Source organism: Scleropages formosus, chromosome 24 (assembly GCF_900964775.1).
Source record: "Scleropages formosus chromosome 24, fSclFor1.1, whole genome shotgun sequence".
NCBI lineage: Eukaryota > Metazoa > Chordata > Actinopteri > Osteoglossiformes > Osteoglossidae > Scleropages > Scleropages formosus.
Window position 1 is genome coordinate 8,083,100 of NC_041829.1, and position 21,973 is coordinate 8,105,072.

At 43.6% G+C, this 21,973-nt stretch overlaps 2 protein-coding genes across 2 annotated transcripts; both read left to right on the forward strand.

The window, feature by feature from the left end:
• Positions 1–6,263: 6,263 nt before the first annotated feature.
• On the forward strand, positions 6,264–14,141 carry LOC108936466 (docking protein 5-like). The gene is made up of 7 exons (XM_018755830.2): positions 6,264–6,353; positions 9,148–9,255; positions 11,023–11,137; positions 11,685–11,804; positions 12,418–12,607; positions 12,826–12,952; positions 14,064–14,141. Exons 1-7 carry the CDS (start codon positions 6,285–6,287, stop codon positions 14,136–14,138), a joined length of 804 nt encoding a protein of 267 aa, XP_018611346.1. The 5' UTR covers positions 6,264–6,284; the 3' UTR covers positions 14,139–14,141.
• Positions 14,142–17,725: 3,584 nt separating this feature from the next.
• Positions 17,726–21,223, forward strand: nat8l2 (N-acetyltransferase 8-like 2). Its single transcript, XM_018756054.2, has 2 exons — positions 17,726–17,756; positions 20,443–21,223. Coding segments are annotated over exons 1-2 (735 nt in total). The 5' UTR covers positions 17,726–17,755; the 3' UTR covers positions 21,177–21,223.
• The last annotated feature ends 750 nt before the right edge of the window (positions 21,224–21,973 follow it).

Below are 21,973 nucleotides of genomic sequence, written 5' to 3' on the forward strand. Positions count from 1 at the left end.
TGGTTGATGCACAACTGCAGGCCTGGGGGGGTAAACCTGATGTAGTTGAGTTGATGCAATGGTTAGGAGCTATGGCTGTCAGGATCAGGAATGAGGGGCTTGGATGGACAGGTAGTTGTGGGTTCACAAGAGGCTGGTTTCACCCATGCAATTCCGCAAGCAGGTGGTGCAGGTAGGGCTTCTTTAGACCCTGCTGGGCTACTTTCAGGCAGGCATGGACATGTGGGGTGAGATTGTGAGCAACAGTCCAACTGAACATTTACATCTATTCACTTAGTTCTCCAAAGTGACTGACAATGGATACTATAGTGTTTTAGCACACACCTTATTCACCAATGTGACTTGCAGTGCTTACAATGGGTCACTGATCCACACAGCAGAACACACACTATGGGGGAACCTAAGCAGCATGTCTTTGGGAGGGAAGACCACAGACAGGGAGAACATGTAAACTCTCAAACCCACATTCTCTCACACCACCCAGCTGTTCTGAGATACTAGCACTCCCTCCCCAAGAAGGGCAAGGTCTTTCTCCTCCCTCAGACTGATGCACCAACACAGTAGCACTCACTACAAATGATTGTATTTAACTTGATTTTTTACTAGAGTAGGCCTTAATGGGGGTGGGGGGGGGGTCTGTAAATACAGACCATTTATAACACAGGGACTGCCTGTACCTGTATTTAAATTCAAATAGTCTGCTGCATGCTCAGCCTGTTAATTGACCACCTACCTTCAGACTCCATGTAGTTAGATATGTTAAGGCAGCAGCAACATGACACTTCACTGTTACTGTATCCCACAAAGTGCTAGGCAGAAAGAACTTGTTCTTTAGAATTCACTACTCAGTATTTGAGTACAGGCAACTATCAACCATGTTTAATTCCTTTCAATCATTAATGTCTTCCCCCCCCCCCTTACTTTAATCACTTAAAGTAGGAGTCTCCCTTTGTGACTTTAAATCAGCAAAGTCAACCAGCTAGAACACCAAGAACCATAACTGACAACTGCCCAGGCCATCCTACCATAGAAGGCAAATTGAAAGTTTAATTCCCTCCCCCCTCAATTGTCAGCAATATTAAAGTCCACAGAACATAAGAATAAGCCATTTATTCAGACATAACACGGTTTCCAGTTAAAGGATTGTGAAATACCTGAAAAAGCCACAAGTGAGCAGAAGTACAAGGACATAAGTTTTTCAGGTTGCATTAAATCACAGCTTACCAAAGCTGTAATTCAGGATCTCTCCCCTATGAAAGGGGAGGGGAAAAAAAAAAAAAGAAAAAAAGAAAAGTCAATGTATGCCTTTATATTGCCAAATGACTAGAAAGGTTTCCTTAATAAAAATTACCTGGAATGTATGTCCTGGATTGACTGTTGCCAAAGGGCCATCCACTTGGAACAGAACCAGAGTTAAGGTTGAAGCCTAGTGTTTGAGTAGAACTCTGATCCACCTGTGACCCAACACCTTGAGCTGAACTGGAAGTGACCTGGGGAGCTACTTGCTGGGATGAGCCAAGTTCAGAGCCACCCTGGGTAGAGCTAGCACATCCAGTTGAGATGGAGCCAAGCAGAGATCCTCCAGCTTGATTAGAAGCGATAGGAACAGATGCAGAAGCAAACTGGGAGCCCAAACCCAGTGCAGAACCATAGCTGCTAGCTAAGCCAGAAAGAGGCTGGGAGCCCACCCCTTGGACAGGGGTGCAGCTACTGTAAGAGGCCATAGGGAAATGCTGGGAAGCTACATTTTGAGTAGAACCAGAACCCCTGGCAGACCCATAGTGGGTGTGGGAGCCAGAGCTCTGAGCAGCTCCATATCTGCTCTGGACACTTGTACCTTGATCAAAGGCTTGCTGTGCAGAACCAAAACCAGCTTGTGTACCAACACTAATCCGAGTCCTTCTCTGTTGAGGAGAACTTCTGTGGTAGACCTGCCCCAGGGTTAATCCAGAGCTGCCAGCCAATCCACAATCCACCTGCAAACCCACAGTTTGTGGGTAACCATACTCAGATTTGGTCCTTGTCAAAGCAGCTTTACCAAGTGTGGAACCATAGCTGGCAGCAGACCCATAGCCTAAGTCTGATGCTACAGTCTGTGTTGAACCATACTGGGGTTGGGTTTCTGTCTGACCAGGACCATAGCTGGTCTGGGAGATCTGCCCCAGGGTCAAGCCATAGTTGTCACTAGAGCCATAACCCACCTGGGATGGTGTAGTCTGTGCAGAACCATACTGAGACCAGGCCCCTGTTTGTTGGCCAGAGACTGACATGCCCCGGTATGCATGTCTTGGGCCATACCCCACCTGAGACATTGTGCTCTGGGGACAACCAGAACATGAACCAGTAGTCTGAGAACCAGAGACAGCTGGAGTGTCAATCAGCTGGACTGATGGAGGATGAACCTGAGGGACAGAGGATGCTTGGGATCCCTGAGTCCAGGAAACAGGGCTGCTAGTACAGCCATAGCAGCTCTGGGATTGAGGCCTCTGACCAACACCATGACTCAGCTGGGGGAACTGAGAGTTGACCAGAAGCACCACCCTGTGGTGAAACAAACCTGCCAGCTGAACCAGACACACCCTGGGAGCTCATGCCTAGACCAGAATGGTAGATGACTTGAGCAGTCCCCAGTGAAGGCAGGGTTGCTACACTCTGGGCAGAACCAGAAGGGACTAATGTTGATCTAGAGGGTGGCCAAGAAGCAGCAGGACGCATATGGTGGAAAGCATACCTGCCAGGAGAACCAGATGCAAACAGTGATCCAAAACCAGCAGCTTGCTGACCTGAGCCATGGTCAGCCTGAGCAGAACCAGAATTCACTGCAAGACCACCATTTCCCAAGGTAGTGCTATAGCTTCTGCTTGGAGAAACACTATAGCTGCTCTGTGAGCTCTGGGCAGAACCATGTGCCACTGGATAAGTAGCCACCTGGACAAAACCAGACCCACCTTGTGATGAACCATATACAGGCATACTTCCCTGAGCAAAGTTATGCAAAGATCCCACCTGCTGACCAGAACGAGACCTGTACCCTGGAAGACCAGCCTGGTAATTAAGGCTCTTGGAAGGACTAGAGTCACTGGGTGAACCAGAAGTGTTCAGAACAGGCTCAGCACTACTGGAGGCATACCTGCCTGAGCTCAGGTATTTGAGCCAGAAGTTACTAGGGGTTGGTTTCACCACAACAGGGTTATAGCTACTTGGGGAACTTGCCATGAGGCCAGAAATATAGGTGCCAGAACCAGGCTGGTTTGAGGTGGGCTCATAGTCCCCAGCAGCATTTCCACGCTGGAAGGAACTGGTACGCTTATGAATGGCACTAGGGTACTGTTGCCAAGAAGCACCAAAGCCTGGACCTGCAACACACAAGGGGACAAGCGTGAAAGACAGCCTAGACAAGGTATTGTCAAAACCCCACTGTATACCTACAGTTAGGTCACTATTCCAAGGTAGTTACCTTTCTGGGTTTCAGTGCAAGAGACACCCATTATTAACAGCAAGCAAAGTGCCCTGCAGAACAAACCAGACAGGATCATTACATAGAAAGAGACAAACATCAGGGAACTCAACTCAAGTTGTAGTAGACCCAAAACCAACTTAAAAATGTCAGACATACCTCAAATAAACCTGAGATGCCATCATTCAGATCCTAAACACACCACCTCTCCAAGAACCCACTAGTGGCAAGAACCCTGGAGTGTTACTTTGGGTCTAAGTTCCCTTCCCCACTGAATAACAATCAGCTCTGAACCGGCAGCTTTTCACTGTTTGCAGCCTGACTAACCAGGGGCAAGTGGGACCTCTGGAAACAACTGGCAGCAATTAAATGCAGTTAATGATTGTTCAGTTTGAGTAAAGGATATGCTTTCCAGCTTGTTGAACATAAACATAATAAATATGCTAGCCATGGAGTAAATTCAGAGTAAATTAACATTATTTTGACAATCAGTGAAGTTAAAACATTGATGTATATGAGTAATAAAAAAGCATAAATTATGTAAATTCAACAGTATGAAATGAGTAAGCAAGAATTATTTTTTAAAAATTATGTTATGGGGTGATAGTAAAGAAAAGTTGTGGAGAAAGTAAATAAGAGCAGGTTGTGAAAATGGAATGGCTAAATAGCGGCCCTTGATGTAGTTGGGGCCAATATTGAGCACCTGGTACTCCGAACCAGTCTCCCATCCAAGTACTAACCAGGCTCAACGCTCCTTAGTTTCCACAATTGATCATATTCAAAGTACTACATTTACATTTCTATATTTAGCAGATGCTTTTTTTCCAAAGCGACTTAGAAAGAACTGTGTAGTGTTATCAGCCCACACACCTTATTAACCGCGGTGATTTACACTGCTGGATACACTACTTACACTGGGTCACTCATCCATACATCAGGGGAACCCACACACACTCTCTGTCACTCACACACTATGGGTGAACCTGATTACTACTAAGCACTACAAACATAAACAGCAGTTGGCCTCTTAAAGGTGCTACGACTAACGTTGAAAAGTTTTTTACATTCATAAAAATAATGTACTGAGCCTTTAGGTGTAAAACTTTGTTGATTTCGTACCATCTTGTTTTAGTACAGAATTTTATAAAGATTCATATTGTCAGCAACTGTGCGGTCGCTCGGAATCCAGTAAACAGGGCACATAAATAATTTAAACAAGAGTGCCTGCGCTATTTGGGGACTCCAGCTGCGACTGGCTCGACGGCCTCTCTAACCCGCAGTCCAATCCGCTCCCGCCAAGCGCCACGCGACCGCGCGTGCCGTCGCACTGCAGCACGCGAATGGCGCCCCTGGGGGCGGGTGGCTGTGCTTATTATTAACTATCGATGCGCATGCGATGAGCACATTTCCAAAAGTGACTTTTGTGACATTTACACTCCAGGAGGGAGGTTCATTGACGGACCCTCAGCAGCGTCCTTCAGTTTGGGACCAAGTTTTTATAATGGTGTCTGTTGGCCAATGCAAACGGAAAAGTTAGAAAATGAACTTTGCAACAAGTTATGTATTTATGTTTATACATTTACCGTATGTATCTGTGTATTTTTATTTTTTGAGTTAAGCACAAGGACACCACAGCAGGAGTCAGATCTTATCCAGGAAGCTTAATAATAAATATTATCGTATCAGATTTGCTACAGAGATTCCACGAACGCTTCTGAATGTAATCACCCTGAATGCACAGGGTGTGTCTTGAGAATCTCTCTGACTGTTCAGTGTCCCACGGTATTTTAGTGCATTACCCTCCAATGGTATTTTTCTAGGGCACAAAACTTTGTTGTCCCTACAAAAGTGACAGTGTTAATTAACACTATGCTGCTTTATTGGTACACAATGAATTATGCATCTGGTACTTATCAGAACCATAAAAATGAAGTTTATATTAAATTTTCTTTTCCCAAAATCTTGATTTTTGCACACACACTTTCTGAACTGCTTGTCCCATACAGGGTCGTGGGGAACCGGAGCCTACCCAGTAACACAGGGCATAAGGCCGGAGGGGGAGGGGACACACCCAGGACGGGACGCCAGTCCGTTGCAAGGCACCCCAAGCGGGACTCGAACCCCAGACCCACCGGAGAGCAGGACCTGGTCCAACCCACTGCACCACCGCACCGCCTTGATTTTTGCACTGTTTTTTAAAATTATTCTGGCCTAGTGGCTCTAAAGAGAAAGTATACAGAAAATTCTGAAAGTACATAAAAAATTCCCCTAGGCACTTTCGAATAAGTCCCGCTTGCCCAGCTGCGCCCGTGATCGGAAAAGGCAAAGGAACACACTCGAATTCACTTTAAGTTTCCACCAGGGTTTTGGCTCTGACGCCACACTGCGGTGAACAAGAAACAACGTCCAAAATATGTAAAAGGCCAAACAAATTGAAGGGAAATCCATCGACTGTGCGCTGACCTCTGGGAAAGCCTGCAGACTGGGGAAGATTTTATGTCAGCTCTGTGAGGTGCTGAAATAGCCTGCGGTTGACAAACAGTCCCCCCCCCCCCTTGGCATTGACTCCTGTCCTTTTACAATCTTGGCACACAGCTCCCTTGCGGACCATCAGATGCCACGCCTCGCACCCTGTTCATCGGCTCCGCTGTTGATGGTTTGGGCCGCGTGCCTCGCCCGCGCTTCACATGTCCAGCTCCGGGTGTAACGGGGGGGTGGCCAACGGGTTTAATTTCTCATCTGGAAAGACAGATGGGGTACAAGCGCGGCGGGGGGGAAAGCACACGGAAAGGAAGACGACGTTTCCTCTCTGGGCGAGAAGGCGTCGATGATGGCCTCCACTTTTACCGACGTTGTGAAGCAGGGATACGTAAGGATTCGAAGCAGACACTTTCGGGTGAGTGTGTGAGCTCAGTGCGTCCCTGCAATGTGGCTGCTTCCGAAGTTTATTAATAACTGGAATAGATTAAAGTTCAAGCCTCTATTAATAAAGTAATTTTCTCTTTGTCTGAAGAAATTGAAGAGAAGATGAGCCATAGTACAACACAGAACAACATGGGAAACTGTGTCAATGACAGTAAAAAGGAACTGCACTTTATAACTGGGGATTTTACATAAGCTACAATAATTTATAACCATAAGAATCTGTTGTTTTGTCTTTGCCTCTAAGTGGTTCTTAATGCTTGTGGTAAATGAGGTGGTACGGTGGCACAGTGAGTAGCTCTGCTGTTTCACAGTGCCTGGGTGGTGGGAGAGGACATGGGTTTGATCCCCACTCAGTCTGTGTGGAGTTTGCATGTCCTCCATGTGTCTGTGTGGGTTTCCTCCGGGTGCTCTGGTTTCCTCCCACAGTCCAAAGACATGCTCTTCAGGTTCACCCATAGAGTGTGAGTGACAGACAGAGTGTGTTCCACTGATGTATGGATGAGTGACTCAGTGTAAGTAGTGTATCTAGGAGTGTAAGTCACCTTGGTGAATAAGGTGTGTGGGCTGATAACACTACATAGACTTCATTAGAAGTTGCTTTGGAAAAATGCATATCTGTTAAGTGAGTAAACATAAATTTTAAGGGCCAGCATAATATAGAGTGGTAAGGGACATGGAACTGTTAACTTAATGTTTTAACACAAGTGGCTGTGAATCCTTTGAATTTCTGTTTTTAAGGAGAAGCAACATTTTCCTCCCAAAGTTTATGACTGTTGTATAATGTATACGTTAAGAACATATAAACTCAAAGTTGGTGTTTCCATCCATAACACCACTGCAACTACTGCTGCAGTATCCTTGATCAAGATATTTACTCTGAATTACTGCAGTAAAAATTCCCAGCTGTATAAATGGGTGAAATGCTACTATTTACACTTTTTTTTAACAGAAGAAACAGTCTATATGCACTGCAGGGGGCACAATGGTGCAGTGGATTTGGCCTGTGCCTGCTCTCTGGTGGGTCTGGGGTTCGAGTCCTGCTTGGGGTGCCTTGTGGCAGACTGATGTCCCGTCCGGGGTCTCTCCCCTCCCCCTCCAGCCTTGTGCCCTGTGTTGCTGGGTTAGACTCTGGTTTGTCATGACCCTGTTTGGGATGAGCAGTTTCAGACAGTGTGTATGTGTATATGCACTGTAACAGACAGTAAATATAGTTTAGGGATATTTCTAGCAGTTTTTCTTGTGTTTACATCTTTTTTTAAAAAAAAAAGATAAAAAATATTTGAGAGAAAACTATTAATAGCAAAAATATGACCATCTGGTTTAAGCTGAATGTAATTGTTACACTTTATATAGAAGTACAGAGTATTAATTTCAGCACCAGGTCAATAGACACACATTTTGTTCACTAAAGTGAAGATTTTCACATGTGCTGAGAGTGTGGTCACTGTACTGAAAAGAACCACACTGGCAGTACCAAAACAGTTCAAGGTTAGCATACTGGAGGTTAGTAGAATTATCCTTCTGAATCAGAAGTTTGTAAGTTCAAACCCTACCGATTGCTGTACTGCTCCACTAAAAGTTATGCTGTGGTAAATGTGGGTAAGTCAGTGTAAGTTGCTGTGGTGAAAACTGCTTGCTAGATAAATCATTTTAATGTAAATACTCGGTTCCTAGAGCTTATTAAAAGTAAGAGATGGTTGTGTGGACAGTGATAAGTGGCTTCATTCTCTTCGAAGACTTAGAGGCTCTTTGGATGTCAGCCTCCAGCGGGCAGCGTTGTCAAATCACTTTTTATATCTCAGAGCACATGTAGGAAGGGATTTCCCGCACATGAGCGTGTTTGGCCACTCCTCTTCTGACCTTTCAGGGGCTGACAGAAAACATGAAAAAATCTGAAATGAGAATTTATTCAAATCAAACCCTCCAAATCAAGAGCGGATTCCCCAAAACAAGAGCCAACCAGCAGGTGATGGACAGTCGCGTTCCAGACGGACGCTGTGTGAGGGTGTGTGGTGTTGGGGCTGAATGCATTCCAGCTGTTTAGCATCTTTGATGCAGACCCCCAGTTTCATCTTACAGACAGGGGTCCTAATATGGGGGGAGTAATTCAACAGTGGATTAAAATAAACTTAGGGAAATCCGAGCTCCTTTGCAAGATCTAGACCCCCGGGTTGGCGTACTCTGTTAGTAACACTACAAGTAACTGCCAATCTACTACAGCTTACATGGGAAGTATTTACACTTCCAAGCTGTTTAACACATATATATCTATGTGGAGTCTACTTTGGACAGAAGGTAACGTGGCGGCTATAGGGAACTTAATTTTTGGCCTAACTAGCTGATAGTCTGAGCCTGTTTTCACTAGTTGCAACTTTACAGTTCCAACTCCAGATGAAATGATTTACCATCCAAGAAGTGAATGCAAACTTATTTGATTCACGCAGCTTTGATACACAACACCTTCCTGCTTTGCAAAAGGGGAGTGCAGTCAAAGAAAGGTTAAATTATATTTAAGGTTCCTTTAATCATGGTTTATATGTGGAACATGATTAACAAAGGTCATGTAATTTGTTGGCCATGTATGTTGTTGTTTCACAGGACCACAAATGGGGGGATATATGAAAGCACTGTCATCTGGGGAATGATTGTGTTCCATACCCCTCAATGCAAAATAATCTATAATAATATCAATATGCAAGGTAATAAGTGGGTATCCATCCAGTGCTAATGGAAACTATCTGCTGGGCTTTCGCTTCTCCTTGCAGATCTACCAGAAGTGCTGGTTGGTCTTAAAGAAGGCATCCAGCAAAGGTCCAAAAAGACTGGAGAAGTTTCTGGATGAACGAGCAGCACGCTTCCACTGTTACCACAAGGTAAATCCCGAGTTTACCCATCTGCAAATCCACTTTGAGGGTTGCGGCTGGATTGATTCAGAAATAGCACCCACAACCCAGGAGCTGTGCGGCAACGGTGGTGCCCACAAAGGTCTGAGTGCCACAAATGGAGTTAATTTCAAAAACCTCTAGATCTGCCATTACCCTTCTTCAAAAAACACAGACATTAATTTCTTACATGCATAAAAATACAAGAATATTCAATCTACTGTTGGGAAGTTATTGGAAAATAACGGACGCAGAAAGCCGGACCAGGCGTAGGATGCGGAACGTATAAGAGAAGCTCAAATTATTATACGACAAGGGAATTCTAGTCATGATTGTTCATACTTGGTACTATTTCTGGATCAAGTAATAGACAAAATGAAAAAGCAGCGTCCCCCAAGTTCCACTGCTGGGTGGCTGATGGATGTCTTTGACTTTTACCGTGGCATTCCTGTCAGTGTAAGAAGTAAAATATGGGACGGATGGGTACTTCAGTAATGTGTGACAGCAAAAAAGGGCAGTAAGAGACAAACAAGCTGTGCCTCAACAATCCTGTGTCGGTGTCCAAAGCTCCTTGTCTGCCGTGAACTGAATTTAATTTACAACTCTCAGCCGTATATCACTTTGGAGAAGAACATCTGCCAACTGAATAAATCGGAATGTAATTAATTACATCACCGAGTAGCTTGAAAATAAAGCAGGCTGAGCTGTAATTGTTTTACTGGCGATGACAGCATTTGCTGTGACCGTAAAGGTAACTCTTACAATCTTGCATGCATAAGTGCTGTTATTGTTTCATTAAATGGTTCCTAGGAGGCAGTTCACTGACCACTGTGTTGGATTATTTTCATTAGTACACACCCTTCTGAGACACATGCATTAATTACAATTTACTTCTATGAGATGTACGTCGCTTTGGAGAAAAGCGTCTGCTAAACGAATAAATGTAAATGTAAAGATACTGTAATTGTACATTTTTTTAGTTATCTGTAGATTAACACCTATAACCACTACTCATAATGACATCGTGTCGAGAAGATGAATACTTATTTACCCTTTCGATGTAAAGTTTTTCGGACGTCATTCGTAAAGTAGCATCATAAAATATCAACGCTGTCTCGCAACAGAAAATGAAAAAAGATGAAAAATTAGTTTTAATTAGACCTCAGTACTTGCATTTCATGATTTTCATTTTGGAGTTTATAGAGAAAAAGAGGATAATTGAGGTTTAGCAACATTTACCTGGGTTTTTACTCACAATTGTTTGACCTAAGGTTACACAAGGCATCAACCTTTCACTAGAGAGTCACTTAGTTCTCCATTAGATGTCATCATGCGAGAGCCAGGTGTGCTGAACGGACATTGTGTTCTTGCAAATCCTTCCTAATGAAAACCATTCTTCTCCTTAATGAAGACCATTGAGACGGAACCAGTTTTCAAAGAGGCCCTATTCAGGACTCATTAACATTATCGTTTTAAATTTCTTACACTGCATTCCCATAATTTTCATTAACTTAATAAAATGCTGCAGCCATTGTGCAACTGTACACAATGGCTATTGTCTTTTGCACAAAATTGCCACGACTCTTCAATAAAATGATGGTATGTGCTCCACAAGGTGTTTCACTTCATGATCAGTCTACCTCTCTTGATTATTTTAAAAAAACAAGTCAGAATGTCACTCAAAGTAGTGCATGTTGAAACATAACTGTTTTTCCATATAGACATTATTGACATGCCTTGGTGACGGCTTTACTTCAGGTAACGGAGCTGACAAACGTCAGGGATGTGAAACGGCTCCCCAAGGGCGTGAAGAAGCATGTGGTTACCGTGGTTTTCAATGATGATTCCTCAAAAACTTTTGCATGTGAGTCAGGTGAGTTTGGCAAAACACTGCCAAAAGTGACCAACATACCTCATTTTAAGCCATCACATTTCCATTTTTTTCCTCGATATCTTTCTTATACCTTGTTGCTTATATTACGAAAATATTATTCACTGGATAGACTTGATTCTTTCCCTTGGAATTAAAAGGAATTAATATTTCTGCCACTGTTTTGCAATTATTGTTATAAGAATAGTTATTTTATACATTTTTCTGTTTAAGAAAATCTGTGGTATAACTTAATTATTATCAGAGTATATTATACAGTGTGTATATGAATATGTATATATTCACTATTTTAGATTAATGTCCTTTAGTGATAATGGCATGATTTCATACAGCGGTGTAATATATTGTGTGAACTCAGACATAGAGAGGTAGTTACTGCAATTTACTTGAAATCTGCGTTGCTAAACAAAAATCCCAGTTTTCATTCCGTTGCAAGAGAATATGATGCAACGGGCCCCATACCTTCTTGTCTCCTTTCACCCCCTGGCATGCAGTGACATCCTCAAGTCCTATCATATTTCCCTTACAGAGTTAGAAGCCAACGAATGGTGCAAACTGCTGTATGTTGAGTGTTTTGAAATCAAAATGAACGAGATGAAGTTGGCAGAGCCGGATTTGCTGGCACCTGGTGTCTACAGAGATGGAAGCGGTATGTGCTCCACCGACTAAGAGCACAGGTGTGAAAACATCCACTAACAGTGCAGCTAACTGCATCTGAAAATGTATTTTAGGATGAAGTATATATTTTTCAGTGTGCTATACAGTAGGTGATACATGTTATGGGTCATTTTCAAAAATTCATATAATTTTGAATTGAATAGACAGTAAAATATGATGAGAGTGTAGAATATATTTTTAAAATATACAGTATATTTCTGTCTTACGGCAACGAATCACTTGGATAGAACTATATGGAGATGCCTACAGGCTCCGTGTCATTAATAGTAATACTTTGAGCTGTAATAAAACAAAAGATGAAAATACTCCAGGTTAAATGCTCCAGTGATAAACAGCTGGACTCCCTTGTAAAATAAACTTGTGTATACTATATGACACATTCAGACTGAAATATTAACGGTAAAGTACAGTATGTTGGCACATACAAGGATTTTTGCATCATGGATGCTCATTCAGACACATTCAGCATTCAGAACAACATCAAAGAGGTAGAGGAAAAATCTGAAGAAAAATGCAATAAATTGATACTAGACAAACAGTACAGTTACTTATGATGGGATACGAACGTGACACTTTTTTTCTAGAGCAATTCCACGTGTTCCTGATGCCCTGCCATAACCTGGATTTCCACGGAGAGTGCGTCCTGCAGATCACCGCGGAGAACATCTCCTTGTGGAACGCGCTCGACCCGGGGCTCAAGATCGTGTCCTGGCCGCTGACGGGCCTTCGCCGTTACGGGCGGGGCCACACGTGGTTTACCATCGAGGCCGGGAGGTGGGCACATTCACGGTCCACAACGAAACAAGAGCGGCGATAATAGTGTAGTAAGAACCACACATCATAGTGTAAAAAACATTAAAAACTACATTAAAAAAACAAACCACTACATTGCTGTGGACTGTAAAAATTCAGTTGGCCGTAGCGACGGCGACACGCTCTTCCTTCCCGTGATGCTCCAAGTAGCAAATTGAGCCTCTCCTTGCTTCTCCCAGGATGTGTGACACAGGGGAGGGCCTGTTCACCTTTCAGACCCGTGAGGGAGAGGTCATCTACGGGAAGGTCCACGCGGTGGCTGTGTCTGCAGCAGAGCGACACGGCTGGTCGAATATCATGTCTGCAGTATGTCTATCCTGTGAACCGAGATTCGCTGCACCCACATGCAAAACGTGCTTGGCAGTTTTATGGAATGCTGAGTATATTTATAGCGTGCCAGGATGTTCCAGGGTGTGCTGGGGTGGGGAATGACCAGGCGTGAGGGGATAGAGAGTAGACTTACAAGGTGGACTCACAAGGTGGACTCAAACAGTCCATTTACATACTGTGGCCGCACCTGATGCTTGTCTTTTTATTAATCGGGTGCGACCAATAATCCTGGAGGTGGGCATGGTCCATGCTCCTGCATGTCGCGGTGTGTTTAATGTGCATGTGTCACGGGGGCGAGGGCAGGAGACCGAGGAGTTGGTGTGGGCCCAGATGCGGGTTCGTTTCTTGCGGTACAGACAAGGAGCAATCCGGGATCGTAGTCAGGGACAGGTGAGGCAAGAGATCTGAAACCAGAAAGGCAGCAAACAGGGACCGAAAGAAAAAAGAGGGACTAAATGGACAAGGAGGGAAGTGGGGTTCTTTCGTTATCACCGGAGAAGCAGTTTGACTCGATGAGGTTCCGCAACAAGGGGAGAGGGGACGGTATGTTTTATACGCTGCAGCTCTCATTCTAGGCAGGTGTGGTCGTTTGGCTCGAGGGTGTGGGTGTGACACCATGATCATTTGGAAAGTGCTGTGCAATATTATTTAACTATTTATTCATGGGGGGCGCAGTGGGCAGAGGGTTTGGCCGGGTCCTGCTCTCTGGTGGGTCTGAGGTTCGAGTCCTGCTTTGGATACCTTGCAATGAACTGATGTCCCACCCTGGGTGTGTCCCCTCCCCCTCCAGTGGGGGGTCGCAGCGAGACGGAGCCTAACCCGGCAACACGGGGCGTAGGGGACATACCCAGGACGGGATGCCAGTCCGCTGCAAGGCACCCCAAGTGGGACTCGAACCCCAGACCCAACGAAGAGTGGGACCCGGCCAAACCCGCTGCGCCACCGCACCCCCCCAAACAAGAAATACTGACAGATAAATACAAAAGTCATAATAATGTCTTTTACATGACTTAAATTATGGGTTTCTTATATGGATAATATTAAAGCTAAACTCCTCCCACTGTGGGACTCTTGTCTTTCCACGCAGAACACTGGGACACCCAGAGAGAGATCATCTCAGCGCCTGGGAACCCGAGCAACGCCCAGACTGCAGTTCACTTAACCGGTAACATTGACCACTTCCAGCAACCAGAGGGCCTCATCTGAGATCACTTTTCAGACATGTTTCCTCCTCAGGGGAATAGTTTTTTATTTTAGAAGTGTGTTTGTGTGTATCTGTATATGCTGGGCATCAGGTGAGAGCTGCAGACACCCAAGAGCATTAATTTCTTGACAGAAAAATAGCACAGATTATTTAATTTGGCATATAGATAAAGAGCATTCTTTATTACATGGAGGAAACTGATAAAAATGAGCTGGCAAGCATTGTAGTTACTATTTATAGAAAAATTCTATACAAATTTTATACGCAACATTCATCCGTCAATCTTTTATATATGCATTACACAATTCTTTTTTTAAGTAAGGGTATCTTCTCTTGAATGTATCACAGCCTTCAGATATTTGGATTATTCAATTTTTTCCAACGCACAACAAATTTGTCTTGTTGAAAAAAATTATTTTATAATTTACAGTTGCTCAACTAAACTTTACGCATGGAAGGGGTTCTAAGGTTGAAGTCTTTCAAAAGTTCTAGAAGAAATGAGAAAACTTCCCTTCTTTATTTTTGTTGACATGCTGCCTCTGAATTGAAACTTCCATTAAACACAATATTATTTTCTTTCTTTCTTGTTCTATAACTAGAAGAAAATTGCATTCCTGTGAAAGCCTTCAGTATGAGGAAAACGTGGAGATGAGGAAAAGGACGAACACACACACACACACACACACACACACACACACACTTGAAAGACTCTCCTACTGAAGACAGAACCTGAAAAGTGAGAGAAGTTTTTGGAGCATCACAGCCAACTCTATTATTTTTATCCTTCTATATCCCCTCCGATCTTGTCATCATCCAACTAAACTTTTCCTTCAAAAGCCTGAAACAAGAAGACACTTTTCTACAGTTAAAGAGCTTAGTGTGGAGGTCATTTGAAGAACAAAAGTTAAAATTTATGGAAGGATTATTGTTATGTCCAGTTTCTGTCAATAATTTTGAATTTCTATTTTGCGTTATCCTGAGCAGCTAAATATTACCAGATGTCTGTTATTACACACAGGAATAATGTAAGTGCACATTTTAGAGAAAAGAATTAAGTGCTATATTAATATAGTAAGCGTTCAACAGTTTGATGCATAAGTATTCCTAATGTACATACAAAGCTTTCCTGTTATAACAAATTATGTAAAAAATAGAGGGGAACAAATTAAATTGTTTGGGGGGTTAAAAATAACTGAGAAAAGATTCACTAGATGTTTCTTCTGACAGATAAATTGTAAGAGCATTGTTTTAAATGTATATGTTGGCCGGTTTCTCTTCAATTTGTGTCATTTATTGTTAATTATAATTTTGCCAAAAGTTGTACGATACCATGAGACCGATGTCATTTCATTTGACCGTGTGGCTTGATCATTCCAAAATAAATTTTACAGAAGTAATTATTTCAGCAAATACAAACCCCACATATACAGTATTTTGCCATTATACTAAAACCCAAAGAGCGGAGCATATCAAAAGGCAGAATTCAAAGAACCGGCTCTCAACTATTCCGGCTCCACGTGTTTCTCCTCACCTTACAAACACAAATGGGATCCAAAATCTGTTTGTAACTCGTTTAATTTGTAAGTCCGAAGTCACCTTTACTCCTGGATCATAATCATTCACAGTTCCATAGAGAGTTACCATCTTTCTGGGCATTAGATGGTTGTTAATTAACCACATACGGTCATTACAGTAGGGTCACCATACAGCTTATAACTTTGTTATCAGAATCAGAATCAGAATCAGAATCAGAACGAGCTTTATTGCCAAGTATGTTCGCACATACAAGGAATTTGTCTTGGTGACAGGAACTACCACAGCACAGACAGAATGACAGTGACAAGACAGGTGAGAAGATAGAGTATGTGAGCAAGGGATAAAAAATATTTAAAAATATAAAGTACCCAATATACAAAAATAGTCACTAGATACAAATGCAAGGGAGTGTGAGTAAGAGATATGTGATAAATAGTTATAAATATAAACAGCATTATGTATTGCACGGTTTACTCTCTAGGGGAGAGATTTAGGTGTTCATGAGGTAGATGGCCTGAGGAAAGAAACTTTTCTTATGCCTGGCTGTGCTGGTACTCAGTGCTCTGTAGCGCCGGCCAGATGGCAAGGGTTCGAAGAGGAAGTGGCCTGGATGTGAGGGGTCTACAATGATTTTGCTAGCCCTTTTACTGACTCTGGACGAGTGCAGTTCTTGGAGAGCTGGGGGGGATGTGCCGATGATTCTTCCAGCGGTCCGAACTATCCGCTGCAGTCTTCTGATGTCTGACTTCGTAGCTGAGCCGAACCAGACAGTTATAAAGGTGCAGAGGACGGACTCAATGACTGCGGAGTAGAATTGCATCAGTAGCTCCTGTGGCAGGTTGAACTTCCTCAGCTGGCAAAGGAAGTACAACCTCTGCTGAGCCTTCTTCACAATGGAGTCTATGTGGGGCTCCCACTTCAGGTCCTGTGAGATGGTGGTGCCCAGGAACCTGAATGACTCCACTGTTGCCACAGTGCTTGTTCATGATGGTGAGTGGGGATAATGCTGAGGTGTTTCTCCTGAAGTCTACGATCATCTCCACCGTTTTGAGCGTGTTCAGCTCCAGGTTGTGATGACTGCACCAGACAGCCAGCTCTTGGACCTCCTGTCTGTAAGCAGACTCGTCGCCATTCCGGATGAGGCCGATGAGTGTGGTGTCGTCTGCGAACTTCAGGAGTTTGACAGAGGGGTCTTTTGCGGTGCAGTCGTTGGTGTACAGGGAGAAGAGCAGTGGGGAGAGCACACATCCCTGGGGGGCGCCAGTACTGATCGTGCGAGTATTGGATGAGAATTTTCCCAGCCTCACTATCTGCTGCCTGTCTGTCAGAAAGTTGGTGATCCACCGACAGATGGAGGCGGGCACAGAGAGTTGGGTTAATTTGGACAGGAGGAGGTGTGGGATGACGGTGTTGAAGGCTGAGCTGAAGTCCACGAACAGGATTCTCGCATAAGTCCCTGGTTTGTCCAGATGTTGTAGAATGTAGTGCAGTCCCATGTTGACTGCATCATCCACAGACCTGTTTGCTCGATAAGCAAACTGCAGGGGGTCCAGCAAGGGTCCAGTGATGTCCTTCAGGTAGTCCAACACCAGTTTTTCAAGTGACTTCATGACCACAGACGTTAAGGCGACAGGTCTGTAGTCATTAAGTTATAACTGCAAAGTCATGAGGATCATTAACCTTTATACTGTGCTTAGGTTCAGTGTGTGTCTACGTGTGTATATTTCTCTCCTGTCTTTGAGTGTGTGTGTTGATGTGACTATATATTAATTTATATATAATATAAATATTATAATAAATAAATAAATATATAATATATTCTGTCTGTGAGTGTTTCCTACTAGTGTGTGTATATTCATCTCTATACCTGGTGTGTATCCTTTTTGTGTGAGTGAATTCCGTCTTTACGTGTTTGAGTGCTGTGCGTGAAAGCGTGTGCGCTGTCTTCTTTATGTTTGTGGTGCGCGCGTGCATGAACTTCGTGCGCGCGCGCCGCGGACATAGTTGGCCGTTGTGAACTCGATTTGTCTGCCGTGAGAAGTAAGTAACACTTTAAAAACTGTGTGTGTGTGTTGTCACTGGAGTTCTTCTTATTTCAGACGCTCGCTCTCAGGAAACACACGTTCATGTGCACGTAGAGCGTAGCGGTGCTAAAACCGCAGCACAGAAAAGAGAATAAAGACGAGTTTGTAATTCGATCCGACGCGGGTTTGGTGCGCGGGCACTGCGCGTGCGCGCGCGCCTGTTGACGAGGCCGTTCGATTCCAAGTGTCGGAGGCGGAAAGCGGTACAGTAATTTAAACTTGTAAAGCCAACCAGTCAGTATATTGTGAATGACAAGGGATCTTGACGCGTTTCAATAAATCAAATGTATTAAGTTGCATTGCTGGAAACGTATAGAATGTTATGCATAGGCTACATACTGTCACGTGTAGCTCAATAAAGAATATTTAAAGGGATACTGCAGATTTTTTTTTTTATTTTTTATAACTAACTTCTCTTATCTCTACTGAATCATGTGCAGCACACTCACTGTCCGTAAGAATACTAGGACCTTGACCAGCAAACCTGCTGACTAGTCTTAAACACAGCTCTGTAAAAATTCTGTTTTCATCAACAACAGTGTACTACAGATGCAGATGCTTATGGAACACAAAATTACAAACTGCAATGCAGGAACATTCTAGGTTTGTCATCCGAGCTCTTCAGACAGACAGGCGCGTCTTTTTGATATCATATAAGTTCAGCAGCTCAGGACGGATCGATGTTGCCATTAAAATCACGGACTGACTCTCCGTCCTCACATGTTCAGCCCGGCAGTGATTTGACAAAACGTCCTGCTCTGTGTTCAGTCCGTGTCCGATAAACTGACGTCACCGACACTAAAGTTTTAGTTAAACTCTCCACTGACTTTTGCTATGGGTCACATTTACATAAATAATAACGATAAACTACGAATTTATACAGCGACGTAACGTGGAGAGCTGGCGAAATGAGCTGGGCTGTAGCAACGTAACTTTCTCTGTCAACTTTTAGATGTTTTACCACCGCTCAATGACAATGTTGTTTTATTAAGCCGGCATTTTGCTAGAATTTACTTTGGCTTTCGACTTGAGTACAAAAAAAGTATCTATACGCTGTGGAGGAGCAGCACTGACTGAACGAGTCGAACCCGCCTTTCATTTGTTCCTCTTTTTACTTCTCTCTTCCCGCGTCGCCTGTGCCTTCGGGAGCAGGACGGACACAACTCTTCTCGGACAGATCATGGGATGCAGAATCGGTTTTACTGTGAGGGATCGACTCGAAAGCTTTTGGAATCTGGGAATGGACAATTTTTGGGACCGATTCCCGGCCTCACCGCGGACTTTTGCCTCAAATTTGAGCCTCTCCGCCCGTGTTCCTTGAACACTCGCCGAGTTCGGGAATATTAGTTTCATCAATATCCTCTTTCCATTCTGAATTATTGTACGAAGTGTGTGTGTTTGCAGAAGATATACATTTTATTTACACCTTCAGTCTTTGGCTGTGTTATCTGTGCCTCGTTTAACACCCTTTAACACTTGATCATCCGTCTAAACGTGGACATTTACGAAGAATTTATTACCAGATAAATTCTCTCATTTCTTAAAAGTGCCCAGAAACCCACGTCCTAGACCTAAAACAAACCTTCACCTCACTGTGTGAATGTGAAGAAAATGTAAATTTACTGTATTTTTACCTATACTTTAGTTTTTAAGTGAGACATGATTCAAAGCCGAGTCAAAAGTCAGTATCTGGAAGGTGGACGGAATGAAACACTGAGATTTAAGAAAATATGTGAAAAGTATTTCTCTTTGCAAAATTATACAGTTATGCATTTACTTCCATTAAAATAAAGTTATGAGTTATAAATGGTGGGGGCTCAGTGGGTTGGACCGGGTCCTGCTCTCCAGTGGGTCTGGGGTTTGAGTCCTGCTTGTGGTGCCTTGTGATGGACTGGCGTCCCGTCCTGGCTGTGTCCCCTCCCCCTCCAGCCTTATGCCCTGTGTTGCCGGGTTAGGCTCTGGCTCCCTGCGACCCCGTATGGGACAAGCGGTTCAGACAGTGTGTGTATGTGTGTGTTATAAATGTATAAAACTTTTCCAAAGATACAGCAGCCAGTGTCCTCCTGGGAATAAACCAGCAACCTTGTGGTTGCCAATCTGGTTTGGTTTAGTCCGTTATCTTTACAGCTGTTCCTTATGTACCTGACACCTTTGTTTGATAACTTTATAATGATTTACACATTTGTACAACAGGGTATTTATACTGTCATTTCAAGGTATGTGCCTTGATCAAGGGTACTACATGAAGAATAGGATTCACACACACAACCTTTAGACTGCAGTACAGTGGCTCCAGCTGCTATACCACCTGCTGCATATTAAACTTGTAAACTGGAGTGGAGTTTTAGGGTTAAATGTATAATACTATAATACAAAACTCTTTTTTTTGTTTGTGATGCGGGTCTGATTCTGCATTCATCAGTAACGCAGCAGGTGAGGTATGTAATGTGGTTAATACCAAGAGGTCATAGGTTCAAATGCCACCTCTTGCTGTAATATGCTAGATCAAGGTACTTACGCTGAATTGATACAATAAAGAAGTACCCAACTGTATAAGTTGGTAAAACACTAAGTAGCTTTGGAGAAAAGTGTCAGATAAATAAAATGATGCAAGTGTAACACCTTCCTCCCTCCTCTGCCAGTGCAGTGGACGATCCGACGGTTCGAGCCCTCGGACAAGGAGGCCGTGTACGTGGTGTTCCAAGAGGGCATCACGGAGCACGTGTGGCCAGCATTCCGCCAGGCCGTACTCCACCCTGACCACGTGGCCCTGACGCTGATCATCTCCGTCACGGCCTATGTTCTGGGTGGGCGCTGCTGGACCTTGGCTCTGCTGGCTGGTGCATTGTGGGTAGGCCTTGTGTTCTTTTGCTGCTACGAGTTCTACACCGGCTATGTGCGGGAAAGGCTGCATACGGACATGAAAGACATCCAGGCCAGCTTCCTTGCTGACCCCGACTGTTGCTTCTGGGTGGCAGAAGCTGAGGTTGGTGGCAAGTGCAGGATTCTGGGCATGGTCGCCGTGGTGGGCGGGAAGGCGGGAGGACATCAGCAGGGCGAGGGTGCCACGCACAATGATGGGCCCTCTCCTGGACAGGAGCAAGAGCGCTATGGGCAAATATTCCGCATGACCGTGTCATCCTCCTGCCGCCGCTCTGGGCTGGGAACCTTGCTGGCGCAGACGGCCATCCAGTTCTGCCGTGACAGGAAGTTCTCCAAGATCGTTCTGACCACCAGTTCCATGCAGACGGCCGCCATCGCCTTGTACCTCCACATGGGATTCAAACACGTTGTCCCCTTTACCTACTCAGGGGTACCTGCTTGGATGTTCCACATGACCAAAATCACCTTGCTGTGCATGGAAAAGTCCCTCTAGATATGCAGTTGCACACTAAAATATGTATACATCTATATACACTAAATACACTGCAAGCATCTAAATATGGACTGTAGCAAAACTGTCGTAAGATTCGAGGCATTCAACAGGATTTCAGATCCGCAGCTTGTTTTAAATTTTCCCCAATGAAAAAACCACATTCCACCACATTTTCAGAGAAGACAGAATAAATAAAATCACAGAAACTGATCATTGTTATCAGCCCACTGAGCTCACCTGTCAACGAACCACTAAGAACATCTATTATATATTAAACAGTTCATTTGGAATTGAAATGAAGATTTAACGCTACACCACCTTCTTTTCCTAAAACTTTTAAATGGACCTAAAAATTAACAGAAACACCGTATTTAAGAAAATATTAACTAGATTTTAAGTGAATGAATAAATTAATGAGAATATTACTCCTGAAGGCCACTATAAAATGATAAATGATAAAATAGAACAAAAATCTTTTTAAATGATAAAAAGAGTAGAGTTAGTAGAGTAAAAAAAAGTTGACTGTCATTAACTGAAATTTGCACATTATAAGAAGGGCCAAATAAGTCTGTATCTGAAATACAGGTTTATGTTTAAAACATGACCACAGGACTGCAGGAACACAACCATGACCCAAGAGAAACCACTCTGAACTTCAATATGCTGGCTGCTATTTATGGTACAAATCTTGTTGGAGCTCTCTTGGACCCAAGGCCAGAGTACAACAAGTAACAACATGGAGTGATGAGCACAAACTAACTATTTGCAGCTATTGGGTAAATGTGGTGTGTATATGT